The 14,829-nt window shown below is 42.7% G+C and overlaps 2 protein-coding genes across 4 annotated transcripts in view; one reads left to right on the top strand and one right to left on the bottom strand.

The window, feature by feature from the left end:
- Positions 1 to 14,829, top strand: part of LOC124856267 (centromere protein P) — a 117,278-nt gene that overhangs the window by 23,658 nt on the left and 78,791 nt on the right. The window lies entirely within an intron of this gene.
- Positions 6,244 to 13,119, bottom strand: ogna (osteoglycin, paralog a). Its single transcript, XM_047346570.1, has 6 exons — positions 12,858 to 13,119; positions 9,785 to 9,851; positions 9,069 to 9,233; positions 8,580 to 8,782; positions 8,119 to 8,211; positions 6,244 to 7,189 (listed from the first exon to the last, which is right to left on the bottom strand). Exons 1-6 carry the CDS (start codon positions 12,999 to 13,001, stop codon positions 7,019 to 7,021), a joined length of 843 nt encoding a protein of 280 aa, XP_047202526.1. The 5' UTR covers positions 13,002 to 13,119; the 3' UTR covers positions 6,244 to 7,018.

Genomic DNA, 14,829 nt, shown 5'->3' with positions numbered 1-14,829 from the left:
GTTCAGTTAGATTCAGTTAATTATTCAAATTGGATAAAAAGTTTTTCTATCTAAGAAAACCCAGCAGATTGCATCCAGTCAGTGACTTGCAGCATTCACTCCTCCTGGATGAACATGTAGAGACAGTGGACAGTCACTGGTGTTGACTTTGCAGCAATCCCTCATACTGAGCATGCATGTAGCGACAGTGGAGAGAAAAAACTCCCTTTTAACAGGAAGAAACCTCCAGCAGAACCAGAACCAGGCTCAGTGTGAGCGGCCATCTGCCACAACCGACTGGAGGTTTGAGAGAACAGAGCAGAGACACAAAGAGAACAAAGAAGCACTGATCCAGGAGTACTTTCTATGGGAAGGAAAAGTAAATGTTAATGGATGTAGCTCCTTTAGTCGTTTCACCTAGAAAGAAAGAACAGATAAACTCTGAGCCAGTTTTCAAGGTTAGAGTCTGAAAGAGAGCACATAGAGTTAGTTACAGTAGAAGCTCAGTCAGTAGCCATGTCTAGGAGAGAGAAAGGGTTAAACACTAAAAGACAGGGCTATGGGATCATCTGTAGAAGGTGAGCATTAAGTTGTTGCCAGCAGAAGCTCGGACGATTCCCCTCTCCAGAAAGGTGTCACAGGTAGACACAGAGTCAGGCCAGGTGTAGCTTCTAGGAAGAGAATAGAGAGAACATAAAGTTAAAAGCTGAAATAACAGCAAACAATGCAAAATTGGAGAGTAGTGTGAGAATGTAGCGAAGAGGGTGAAAGTGGTCGTTATGTCCTCCAGCAGCCTAAGCCTATAGCAGCATAACTACACAGAAAGTTTCAGTTCAGATTATTTAGTTAAACGGCGCTTATTTACAACAATGTCGTCTCAAGGAACCCCACAAAGGGTCCCACTGATGGTCATTGTTATACTAAAAACCACAAGGATTGGGATACCTCTCTCTGTCAGACTGATTATAACCATTGGAAAAGAGAAGGGGTCATACAGGTAGCAGAAATGGAGGGTGTGTTTGCACCTCAACCATAACTGAGCCGGTTTAGGCTAAACCTGACTCCCCCTTACTCCAACCAACAGGGAGGAAGGCTCCCTCCCTGATAAACTAAGCCACTCTAACTATAAGCTTTATCAAAAAGGAAAGTTTTAAGCCTAGCCTTAAAAGTAGACAGGGTGTCTGCCTCACGGACTAAAACTGGGAGCTGGTTCCACAGGAGAGGAGCCTGATAACTATAGGATCTGCCTCCCATTCTACTTCTAGAGACTCTAGGAACCACCAGTAAACCTGCAGTCTGAGAACAAAGTGCTCTGTTAGGAACATATGGACCAATCAGATCTCTGATGTATGATGGAGCTAGATCATTAAGGGCTTTATATGTGAGGAGGAGAATTTTAAATTCTATTTTAAAATTAACAGGGAGCCAATGAAGGGAAGCTGAAATAGGAGAAATATGATCTCTCTTTTTAATTTTCATCAGAACTCTTGCTGCAGCATTTTGAATCAGCTGAAGGCTTTTGACTGCATTTTGTGGACATCTTGATAGTAAAGAATTACAATAGTCCAGCCTTGAAGTAACAAATGCATGGACTAGTTTTTCAGCATCACTCCTGGACAGGATATTTCTAATTTTGGCATTGTTCCGGAGATGAAAGAAGGAAATCCTAGAAACCTGTTTAATATGGGATTTAAATTACATGTCCTGGTCAAAAATAACACCAAGGTTTTTTACTTTATTATCGGAGGTCAATTTAATGCCATCCAGGTTAAGTGATTGACTAAGCAGTTTCGTTTTTAAAAACTCTGGTCCAAAGACGACAACTTCTGTCTTGTCTGAATTTAGAAGCATAACATTTAAAGTCATCCAAGTTTTTATATCTTCAAGACATACTTGTAGTCTATCTAACTGGTTGGGTTCATCAGGATTTATGGATAAGTAAAGCTGAGTATCATCAGTGTAACAGTGAAAATTTATCCTATGCTGCCTAATAATTTGACCTATTGGAAGCATATATATAGTAAAGAGAATTGGCCCAAGTACTGAACCCTGTGGTACTCCACAATTAACCCTGTAGTTTAAAGATGATTTATCATTTACATGAACAAACTGGAATCTGTCAGACAGATAAAATTTAAACCAGCCTAGCGCTGTTCCCCTGATCCCTACAACATATTCCAGCCTTTCTAAGAGAATATTATGATCGACTGGATCAAATGCAGCACTGAGATCTAACAGAACCAGAACAGACACAAGTCCATTATCTGAGGCCATAAGAATATCATTAGTGACTTTCAGCAGAGCTGTTTCAGTGCTATGATGAGCTCTGAAACCTGACTGAAACTCTTCAAACAGGTCATTGCTGTATAAATGTTCACACATTTGATTAACAACTATTTTCTCAAGAATGTTAGATAAGAATGGAAGATTGGATATAGGTCTGTAATTTATTAAATCATCTCGATCAAGCGAAGGTTTCTTAAGAAAAGGTTTAATTACAGCTAACTTAAAAGCCTGTGGTTCTGATCCATTTACTAATGATAGGTTAATCATATCTAAAATGGGGCTGGTAATCAGAGGGAACACTACCTTAAATAATTTGGTTGGGATTGGGTCTAACATACAAGTTGAAGGTTTAGATGAAGCTAATATTTCTGATAACTCAGGAAGCTTCACAGGATCAAAACAGTCCAAACCCAGATCAGGTTCTGCAGTTATTTCCAATGTTGTCTCACTTGCTGAGGATGAAGTAATCATCTTCAGGAGTATGTCAAAGATTTTATTTTTAATAGAATCAATTTTATTTAAGAAGAATCCCATAAAGTCATGACTGCTAAGAGCTAAGGGAATGGATGGCTCAACAGAGCTATGACTCTGTGTAAGTTTAGCAACTGTACTAAAGAGATTATTCTTGTTCTCTTCTATTAATGATGAGAAATAAGCTGTTCTAGCTTGGTGAAGTGTCTTTTTATACAACAGTAGGATATTTTTCCAGATTAAGTAGGAATCCTCTAGGTGTGTAGAGCGCCATTTTCTCTCCAATTTTCTAACATTGTGCTTTAAAGTATGCAGCTCTGAATTAAACCAAGGAGCTAGCCTCCTATGAATGATTACCTTCTTTTTCAAGGGGGCTGCATTGTCTAATGCATCACGCAATGATGAAGAAACACTATGAACAAGAGAATCTATTTGTGAAGGGGCAGAAACATAATTATTGCCCTCCACTGTGCTTTTCAGTGATAATGAGGAAATTAAAAGTGGAACAGATTCTTTAAAGGTTGTTACAGCATTGGACCACCTTTAGCTTTAGCTTCAGCAGCCGTTCTCTGTAGCATCGTGTTGATTAGCTTCTTCAGCCTCAAGACGTTTATTTCCATCCACAGTTGCTTCAGTTTTTCACCAGGATCTTGTAGAGATGATGGAAGAGCCGGCCCGCTGCACAGATTCTTGTCCAGACCAACCCAAAGATTCTCAGTGGGGTTAAGTTCTTGGTTCTGTGGTGGTTGTTCCATGTGTAAAGATGCTCCTCAAACCACTCCTGCACCAACTGAAACTGTCATGTGGGAATATGGCCGAGTCATCAAGAGAGTTCACTGATGGAATTACCGGGTCATTCAGTATCTTCTGCGGACATTCGTCTTAGGGTTCATAATGTTGCTGATCCTGGATCTGACCAACTGCAGGAGCTCAGATCATGGATTGGCCCACACAGGCGCTAGGCATGATGGATCCATCACTTCTTACCCTGATGCTCCCATCACTCTGGAACAGAGTAAATCTGGACCCATCAGACCATAGAACCTTCCTCAGTGTCTCCAGAGTCCAATATTAGTGCTCCTTAGCCAACTAAAGCCTTTTTCCCTGAGTAGCCTCACTGGTTTTCCTACACAGCTGTTAAGTCCCAGTACCTTCAGCTCTGTCACTGTTGAACGTCGCTGTTGGTTCTGCTGTTGGTTTTTCACTACTTGATTTCACCAGATTTTGGTTATCGACAATCAGGATCGTTCACATTTCTTCTGTGAAGATAATGGTTCCTCACCATCCTTCCAGTTCATAACAATGTGTTCTTCACCCAGTGTTAGTAGATTCAGCAATCTCCTTGGATGTTTTCTTTACTTGATGCCAATGATGTGACCCGTTTGAAACAGACGAACATCTGGTCTTCAGACATGGTTGTTTTTTGAACATTCAAATTCAATTCAAAAATACTTTATTAATCCCAAAGGGAAATTAAATATACACATATAAACATGCAGAAACTCAACGCATACCAGCTGAAATATAACCCTACAAAATAATGCTTTTAAGCAGTGATTGTGATGCAATATGTTGTGCAGTTCTGGTCCTGGGAAGAGCATGGTAGCAGTGTAGCCATGAGGTGGGCCAGCTTGCCTAGGCTACAGCTCCATCATGGCAGAATGCTCAGGTGATATGATGTTCTAATGATTTCCTCCATCCTGATGGTGTCTGAGAACTGGTCCTTCATGAGTGTGCGTCGTAGCAGTTTCGTGTCAAAGCGTTGCAGGTTTTTAGAGCTCGGTGAGAGAAAATCATTACTCATCCTTTTTCTGTAACTCCTCGTTCTGTAACTGTTCTGTTTTGTAACTCCTCCATGTTCAGATTTCCCTCTGGAGCTGGTGCAGTCAACAGGTGAAGGTGGGGGTTAGGTACACTTTGGACAGAGCACCAGTCCATTTCTGGGCCAAGACACACACCCCCAGGGCAAGTTTGGCTGTTGTACATCTATAGCTTTGAGAAGACATTTTGAAAGTTGCAAAGAGCGTTATGCTTTACGAAGGAGATGCGCCGCCATTGTTGACTAGTTACTCTACCACGTCCCACAATGCAATGCAAACCTGGGTACAGGAATGAGTTTGGCTCAGTGTTGCAGCGTATACCTGGTGACAGTTTTGGATTGAGATCGGATCACATTCACACGTTAACGAAGTGTTCTACAGTTAGTTTGGAACCGTACTGAGTCCACTTCCTCCAAACGGTCTCGGTTCAGGTTTGATCCGGACCCCAGAGCGACTGCCAGAGTTCATTTTAACTGAACTAAACATCTCGAGTATAAAAACACTCTAAGAGTCACTAAATAACAGGCATGGTTTGGACTGAAGGAAACCCGGACCAGCCAAAGAATGTAAGAAATACTCACAAAGTAACGTGAAAACATTCAGACTGGAAACCAGTTCAGTTGAGTTTGTTCAAACATTGCGTTAACTGACTGAAAACATCACTCCAACACCTCAACCAGGTCTGGGCCATTCCAAAATATTTTCCTCCAGTGAAGCCACTCTTCTGTTACGTGGGGCACATACTTTGGGTCATTGTGCTGAAAGATGTGCTGAAGGTTCCTCTTCATCTTCATCATACCCTGACAGGTATATAGAACTCTTCAGAATTCCCCTGGTCCAGCCGATAAAACCAGTCCCAAAGCATGATGCTGTCACCACCATGCATTGCTGTGGGTAGATGAGGTGCATGTTGTCGACCCGATGGTTTAACAGTGTTGTGCAGAGTTTCTGCAGCTACATCTCCAAACATTAGAATATTGTGAAAAAGTAAAATATTCCTGGTAACTCCTGGTGTCAGCACCCTAATCAGCTGTTTAAATCAAATATCCTGTAAAGGTTTCCTGAGCTTCTAAATGGTCTCAGTCTGGATCAGAAGGTAACAGAACCATGGGGAAGATTGCTGACTGGACGGATGTCCAGAAGACCATCATTGACACCATCCACAAGGAGGGGAAGCCACAGAAGATCATCAAGATCCACTATGCGCAGGCAGATCTTACACATGGGCTGTATCTGGACTGACGAGAAACCGAACCGGACTGCTGCTCAGTTCTCTTTTCAGATGAAAGTAAAGTTTTCATCTCATTTGGAGATCAAGGTCCCAGAGTTTGGAGGAAGAGTGGAGAGGCCCAGAATCCATGGTGCTTAAAGTCCAGTGTGAAGTTTCTACAGTCAATGATGATCTGGGGTGCCATGTCATCTGCTGGTTCTGGTCCACTTTCTAAAGTCCACAGTTTTTCTTGGTACCGACTCAAACCTTCCAACAGCTGGTTCTGTTACCATGGTGTTACAATGCTGTAATACTGAATTTCGTTCAATATTTAAATAGAATGAGTCGTGTCCGTATGACCACCACTTCTTCACTGGTTTAAACTTCAGGTTTTTCCTGTTCTTCACACATTCATCATTAAATATAATAGATTATAGAAATGTGAGGAAAATACTGTGAACAATAATGCAAACACACTGTAATTAAAACAGTTTATTAACATATCAAATACAGCCATGTTACATACACCTCCTCCTGTACACCCCTTATTCACATCAGGTATCAGAAGAAAGATTTATTTAACTGGAAAAGAGGACGAAATGAAAACGAGAGAGTAACTTTCACATTAATAAAGTTCATAGATACATGTTCTCCAGCTCGCCTTAACTGGACTCTATAAATTAGAAAACAAACTGAAGTTAAGTTACAAAACACCACACAGTCGTCATCATCTACAAGACGAGTCAGATGTTTGAATTTCTCAGTGAATCCAGCGTTGGATCAGGCGGGATCTCTGATAACCATGACGACGGATCACTGTGAACATCACGTCGGATTAAATTAATTTAGTTTGGAAGAGAAAACTCTTCTGTTGTCACCAGGACACTGGGGAAATAATTAGATGTAATTAAGAAGCCTGTTCTCTATGAATGAATGAAGTGTTCAACCAGTGCAAAAACAAGCAAAATAAGTTTCATTTTTCCAATAAAATTTTGTTTTGGCTTCTAATCCAACAGTTGTCATTCCTGGATGTTAGACAGAAACCTTTTATTTCTGTTTCTGTTTTCTGTGTTGATTAAAGTCTAAAAGCTGTGAAGAGCATCAAACCGGACCTTTGGTGTGAAAATGGACCGGTCCCTGCTCATTTAAGTGGACCAGGACTGCTTTGTTTGTGGGAAACGTTCTGTTCTGTTGCAGAGGCTTTGAAGTTAGTCTTTGTGGTGTCTGGCCTACAGTACAGTTTATGTCCTCCTCAGCGGTACCGGCCCACAGGCAGCACTTTCATACAGGTGAAGCTGTCGGGATATTTGGAAAGCACGACCGGGTTCCCGTCCATCCGGACCTCAGAGAGGCTCAGTCGTAGGTAGTAGGAGTCGTCAGACTTGCAGAAGGTGTCTGTGTTGACCTCAGTGATGTTGTTGTCCTAAAACAAAGTAAGAATTCAAATCTAAACTAATAATAAATAATCTAATCACAGTTAAAACAAAAACATACTGAGGATGTTGAAGTTATGACTCACAGAGCCGTGCAAATGTATTCACATTTTCAAAACTTAAATATAAAGCTATGGACCGCCGTCCGGTCCAGGGACTTCCCCGCCTCCTGCCCAATGACTGCCGGAGATACACACGAGCCCCCTTATGCAGGTGTCAAAGTCCAGTCCTCGAGGGCTGGTAACCTGAAACTTTTAGATGTTCCTCTGCTTCAGCACACCTAAATCAAATAATTAGGTCATTAGCAGGACTCTGGAGAACTTGACTGCATACTGAGGAGGAAATGCAGCCATTTGTTTGAGGTGTGTTGGACCAGGGACACATCTAAAAGTTGCAGGACACTGGCCCTCGAGGACTGGAGTTGCCTTATGAGGATAATGGTGTTTAGATGATGAATGGATGGAAATTAAAGCCTTTTGGGGTTTTTCTCTACCAGCTTTTAACATCTACAGACTAAAACTTTTGCCCATTGTTCTTTGTAAAACAGCTCAAACTGAGTCAGACTGGATGGAGAACATCTCTGACCATCAGTTTCTAACCCCTAATTCACACAGACTCCGTGGCGCTGCATGGTGACAGAGAGTCATCCGTCCTAGATTCGGATCGAGTCTGGTTATGACGGATGACGGAGCGGACTCAGAACCTTGATTTTATTTAGATCTTTTATGTAAAGGAGGAAATGCTTAATTCGATTTGTCGTTTTTCTTCCACTTATATAAACTTTTTTTGTTGGTCTGTCAGGTGATAAAATAAGCTAACGTTTGTGTTTGTAATGTGGCAAAATGAAAAAGCTGATGCGGTGTGAATATTTCTGCTCTGTATTTGTGTTCAGAACATTGTGACATGAAATGATCCCAACCTGTAGATGTAAGATCCGGACGCTCTCTGGGATGAATGGGACAGCCTCCAGCTGGTTGTTGGCCAGGTACAGGTTGGCCAGCTTGGTTAGTTTCTGTCATGGGAAAACATTCAGGTGAGACCGGCAGCATCTCTTCCCCTCAGGCTGGTTTTAAAGCATATTTACACGCACATCTTGATTCATTAATAGGATCATAACATCTCTTATTCAAAGCACAAGTGTTACTGAGTCAGGTGTTGGCACCATGGTGGTGAAGGTCCATCCATCCGAAGGGACCAAATACATTAATTATTAGCATGCAGAGTTTCATGGATGGCAGCTGAAATAAACAACCTGTCACATCAGCAGGGAAAATGCTGATGTTTCCACCAGTTAGCATGTTTGACAGTTTCACTGAAGCTTCTGAGATCGGCTTCATGTCTCTGAAATAACTGAGCTGGTGTTGGTCCATGTTGACGTACCTTGAAAGTGTTGGCTTTTACGCCTCTGGTTTTGAGCAGGTTATGGTTTGCGTTGAAGGAAGTGAGTTTGGCTGGGAGTGCAGGAAGTTTGATGAGTTTGTTCTCGGCCAGAGAAAGTTCCTCCAGGATGGTCAGCTTAGAGAAAGCAGCGTCATCGATCTCTGAGATCAGGTTTCCTGTTAGATCTATCCTCTTCAGAGTCACTGTCGGCAGATAATGAGACAAAGCCTGTCACCAGCTGCAGCTAGCATTGCCTTAGTTTTTGTTAAAATGTTAAATGTAATATTCATGATCATGTCCAGTTCGGTTGTTAGTAATAAAACACGTTGTAAAGTTTGTTTTCCAGTAATTCAGAGCCGATTCATGAGTTAATTGATTATACAGGTTTTATTTCCATGAAATGTAAAGCAGCTGCAGCTGTGAGCCTAAGAAGGACCTGGACCTGGACTGGACTCCAGTTCCAACAACATCCAGCTGTTTGAGACTCACCGGTGTCTCCAAAGTCATTTCTGCCGATCTTTTTGATCTTGTTGAAGCGGGCGTACAGGTAGGCCGTTTCTTTAGGTAGCAGGGGGACGGTAGTCATGTCTGGACTGACCTCCTCACAGTACACAGAACCGGACAGGCAGACACACAGCAGGCAGGTGGGCAGATCTGCAGACACCAATCAGAACCGGTTCACAGTAATCTGATCCATGGGTTTAACCTGACAGCGGACTGCTGCAGGTAGGGTGGGCAGGTTTGCTTTTTAAAATGATCACTGAATAAAACATGGACATTCTATTAATGGATGTTTTTCTTAAAATCGTTTTACAGTTTATTGACATTCAGTATCTGATTTTGGAAAATGGTTTATTTTTTATTTTTCCTTTATTCTGGATGATTTTATAGCGCACCAAACTAACAAACACTGCCAAGTTCAGCCAGATCCACATTCATTTAACTGCTCAGTTTTATAAATTTGATTTTGTGATCATTTGGCCGGTTGTTTATGTTGTCATGTAACAATTTAAAGCCCAGCAGGTTCTGCTGGGCTTTAAATGGACTTGAAAAATATTCTGTTAAAGCAGATTATGTATTTTTCTTTGCTTCTTGGTTCAAACTCTGACAGACGGGTTCAGGTTGACTCAGTACCTGCAAAGAAGTTAAAAGCTTCTTTGTTCTGTTGGGTTTCTGCATGTAACCAGGTGGAGATGCTTTCTTACCGGCGCCGCCGTCACTTTCCCTTGGTGCAGGGGTGGCATCAGGTGCGTCAGCAGCAGGTAGCGCCCTCTGCAGGAGAAAACAAGGTGTGTTTAAAGCTTGGCCAGGTTGTTGCGTGGAGCGAAACACTGATTCTGGTCGGGTTAGAAGGTTGGGCTTGGAAATGTGCATGCTCATCGCAGTGTGGGATCTGCTGTTCATGGCTGCATTATATTTGTGTCTTGCACCTGCAGAGGAGGATAGTTTGGTCCTATAGAGTATTTAGATTTGATAGAAATGTTGCTGGCACACTGAAACAATCCCAGGGAGTTTCCTTAAATATACCTTTTAAAAAACGCTTTGAAAACACTGAGAGCTAAGATTTAATACTAAACACGCTGAAGAAAGGAAATGTCTTTGGGATAGTTTGCATAAATTGCTTGGAGTAGAAAGCATTAAATGCCAGACCTTCTCGTTATCTTTTAAACTGGTCTTGATCAGTTGTTCTACAGGCTTTATTTCTTTGGTCTTTGGCTTCTTCTCATTGATCTTCAGCCCATTTCCTGACTGTTTACAGTTATTTTCTTCTGTAACCTCCGAACTCCTCCAGACCCAACAAATGAACAGTCAGCTGAGAACTTTGTAAAAAATTCGATTTTTGGGGGTTATTTTGTTACAAGCAGACTGCCGGCCTGAAAGAAGCGCTCTGTTCCCATTTCTTTAGATGAGTCTATAAATCATTTCCAGAGAGAATATTGGATTTTAGCTCCAATAAGGTGAAACAAAAGAGCTGAAACATGGACTGTTTTTATTTGTGAATGATCCACAGGTGAGAGATTAGTGGCATAACAAACAATGATCACCTTAGTCTTGACTCGGTTGCTAACAGCTTCCAGTAAGCAGAAAACTCTAGTCCTCCTTCTCCATAGCTAGCTCCTGCAGCTCATCTGGAGAAGCTGTTGTCAAGTCGGCCATGAGATGTGATCTCTGCAGTGGTCCTGGGTCTGACCCGAGGCCTCCTCTCAGTGGGTACTGTCCAAAACATCAAACCAGATGCCCAAACCAGCTCAACTGGCTACTTAAGAAGTAGAGAGTCCGGTCTAAGCTCCTCACCACGTCCCTCAGGCTAAATCCAGCCTCTCTGCAGAGGAAGTGGATGTTAGCTGCTTGTATCCAGCAGGTCAGGCTTGTAGGTGAATGATGCATCAGGCTCTGTTGATATGTTTAAAGCCTTCACTTTGGATCTAATCCAAAGTTCTGCTGCTTCGCGCTTGACGTCTCTGCAGGGCGTCACATCACATTCACTTTGGTGACCGAGAAACAAAATACACGTTCCCTCAACCCTGAAACCAAGTTGGACTCATTTCCACTAATGCAGACCAGGCTCTCCGTGTGGTTGTACACAGACCAGATGTGTCTTGGTAGGGGACCCTGACCCCGTGGTTTTGAAGTCCCCCCCCACAGGACACCAGGAGGGAAGTCTTCTCTGACACAGAATGCACAGCTGCAGTCCATCGCATTACTTACGGCAATAATTGCAAATCTTCCACATCATATTGCAGTGTGCCAAGACAGAACCGGTTACTGGGACCAGTTTTATCTTAATATTTAACCCTTTGACTAGAACAGGTTAAAAAGGCATCGCTAGCCGCCGCCTCTTGGAGCCTCAGCCGGGTCAAAACACATGAAGACCTTAGGAGCAAACCACCCTTTAAACCTCAGTTATCCCTGGAAGGGTGACGAGACGCTCCTCTAAAAATGTTTGGCTACAACACTTCTGTGTCCAAAGAACATTTTCCAAAGAACGTCACAAGGTCCGGACCTTCCAGCATAAAAGATTAAAGGGACGTCTGGCTGCTGGGATGGAAGATATAAAGAAATTACTGCTGAATCAGGACTGTTGCACAGTACTAAGACAGAGAAAAATGCAGCACATAATTAGCTTCCAGTGCCTCCAGTGCTGTGAGGTCAGAGTTCGTTCACAGTGTGGATGTATCTCTGTCTCACAGAGATTTGCAGATGTCTGGATGGGTCCCATGTTGCTGCTCAATGCAGAAACCAGTAGCTCCTGTACTTAGAGACACCCAGAGCCCTGGAGGATGGGATGCTTTCTGTCCTTCAGTGTGAGAAGCTCTCAACATGAAGACAGGAACTGGGAGAACGTAGACCATCAATCTGCATCACAGCAGGATGCTACAAGGCAACTGGTTTCTGATCAAAATGCTGAATCAGCACTGGTTTAATTGGTTTCCAGTCCACCAGGCTTAAATGGGGAAAAACATGAAAATACAAACGTCAAGTTTTCTGCCAACCAATCAGGATGAAGAACTGCATTTCCATATTGATTTTATAAAGTTGGCCAGATTGAGGAACTGTTGTAAGAATAAGGAGAAAAGTTCATTAAACTGGAGCTGTGGTCCATGTTTCATGTCCCACCATGTTTCCACTCATTCTGTGGGCTTTCTTCTCCTGGAGGTATTTCCTGACAGACAATCCCAACCAGATGGTGGTTTTGGTTCATTCAGACAATGTTTGGAGAACTGTGTGGATTGGAAAGAGGTTATTGATTTAGGATTAGCTGTTAGGATTAGATTGGTGTGAAAACACACATGAATGTGTTTGGGTCTGAATCAGAGAGGAGATGGTTGAATCTGACAGGAGCTGTTGTTACCGTGGAGGAGAGAAGAACCGGTTTTAGCTCTGTGTGCCTCAATCAACAAACTTAAGCTTCTCCTTCAGGAGGAATTCATAATCTGGCGTTTTCGTCACTTCTCTTTGCTTGTTAGGAGAAATCTTCTGGTTGAACATCAGTTCAGCTTCCTCTGCTTGTTTGGATTAACTGTTAAAGTCCAGAATGTTTGGGGTTTTGGTTTGATTTGAAGGACCACTGAAAATGATTTCAATCCATAACTAATGATTTCTAATATTAAAAATGATTAAACAGCTTCAGTAATTGTTTAAAAATAAAAACATTCATCAACATCAATGAAAATGAGTCTAAATGAAACAAATACAGAAATCAACATTCCAGACATTCCAGAAAGAATAATTAGTGATTTCTAGTAAAAGGTCAGATGAAAACATTAACCTTCTCACCCTCGCTCTTCTTGATTTCAAATACTCGCTGATGTATCCGTTCGGTAAAGATCCGGGTCTCAGCCGTGATTCGTCATTAAACCTCCTGGCTGAGGCTGCCATCAGCCACAGCACCAGCAGACAGGTGAACAGGAGCGCCTTCATGCTGTCCGAAGCAGTGTGATGCCGACACACCGCCGTGCCTTGAAGAAGTTTGGGTCAGCAGCCGCTCTCCCAGCTCCAGGCTCCTGTTTGGATCAGACAAATGACCGTATTTAAAGGCTGAGGCGCTAGCTTCCTGCAGACTCTTTAAGCAGAGTTTATAGAGTGCAGCACTTAACCCTTTCCTGACCGCCCACCGTCCATCTGCAGTGAGAGACACAGAGAGGAACACACACGCACACGCACACACACACACACACACACACACACACACACACACATCCATACACACACAAACAGAGCGAGGCATCAAATATCCAGAGTCCAAACTGGGGTAAGCATCTATTTTTCTCTGAAGTGTCCCTTAAATATGGCTGGGATGAAATATGTGGGGCAAAAACTGCAGAGAAAGCAGAAAAACTGAAAGTTGACAAGTTAAGTGTGAGTGTATTTTGTCTGGAAGAATGTCTGTGGTCTCTGTTGGACCATTCAGAAATGATTCATTATCAGACCTTCCTTCATTAGGCTGGATTTTTCCTCCTTCTGTCTCTCATTTTGTCCCAGCTTATGTGGATCCTTATAGACCAGTAACAATCTTTTAAACTCTGTGCTTTAACAAACATGGAGCCAGTGCAATGGTTTAAAGACTGCTGTGATCCATTTCCTGGTGTTGGTCGGGACTCTGGCAGCACTGCTTGGGTCCCAACATGCTCTGTAGGTTGTTGCTTCACTAAGTCCAGGTGAGCTCTGATGTTCAACCTTGATAACATTATTCAGATGATAATATTTTGAGCTTTCTGCAGTGAGCAAGATGAAGTTCTGGTTGGTTCTGATCACTTTGATTAACTCTGTGGAAATGTTTGGTGTAGTACAGACCAGTTACAATGGAAAGCTGGTTTAATCAGTTGATGTTAATTTCTACACACCACCGTTAAGGTCCTCACCTCAATAGGCCTGAACTGTGGTAGCTTTAAGATTCACTCCATCATTGATTTATGACGAGGGAAAATGCCAAACAATGAAAGAAAAACACTTCATAACAAGTACTGATTAATGCACAGTGGTATTTATTGTTATGTTACACTACCTGGTTCACATAGGTGAGGAGAGGAGGGTGTCGGGTGTGGATGATGTGGTTCTGTTGGCTTCTTAAGGCCACGACCTTTAGCGTGCACTGGAGTGTGAAGTGGCCGGGATCAGAGTCAGCACCAGGAAAGTCCAATGGTCCGGTCCGCCTGTTTGGTCCGGACCAAAAGCAGACTTGTTTTTGGTCCGGACCAAACAGTGGTTTGCTTTCACATTGTAGTTTTAAAAGCGAACTATATCTTTTAAACAAAGCCAGGTGGGTGACGATTATTGCTCCCACTGGACAGAAATGATGGGGGCGGGACACAGCACAGACCAGGAAATGGTTTTCACACCAGAAGCGAATCGCACCAGAGTTCATTTGGAACCGGACCGAGAACCACTCAAAAAGTGGGTTTCGGTCAGCTTGTTAGGTCCAGACTTGGGTTTCCTTGAGTGTATTCAGACCGGTACAAAAGGTCTGAACGAACGGGAAACAAACTCTGGTCAATTTAAGTGGACCAAAACTGGTCTAAGTCTATGGAGATGGTTCTGAACTGGAAAAACAACCAATTGGACATTTTCCAGGCACACCACACTGGGAGGAGACCCAGAACTGACTGGAGGGACCAAAGCCCCTTTAAAGCTCCAGGGTTTGTTTTACCCGGGTAACAGGAATCCCAGGGAATCATTCTTTCTTTTTCCATTGCGAGAGAAGCCAGGACCATTTATTTAAATCAGCCTGATGACGTCTGGGGGAGTTGTG

Source organism: Girardinichthys multiradiatus, chromosome 20, assembly GCF_021462225.1.
Source record: "Girardinichthys multiradiatus isolate DD_20200921_A chromosome 20, DD_fGirMul_XY1, whole genome shotgun sequence".
Taxonomy (NCBI): domain Eukaryota; kingdom Metazoa; phylum Chordata; class Actinopteri; order Cyprinodontiformes; family Goodeidae; genus Girardinichthys; species Girardinichthys multiradiatus.
Note: the sequence above shows the minus strand (reverse complement) of the source record. Positions and strands in the feature narration are given on the sequence as shown.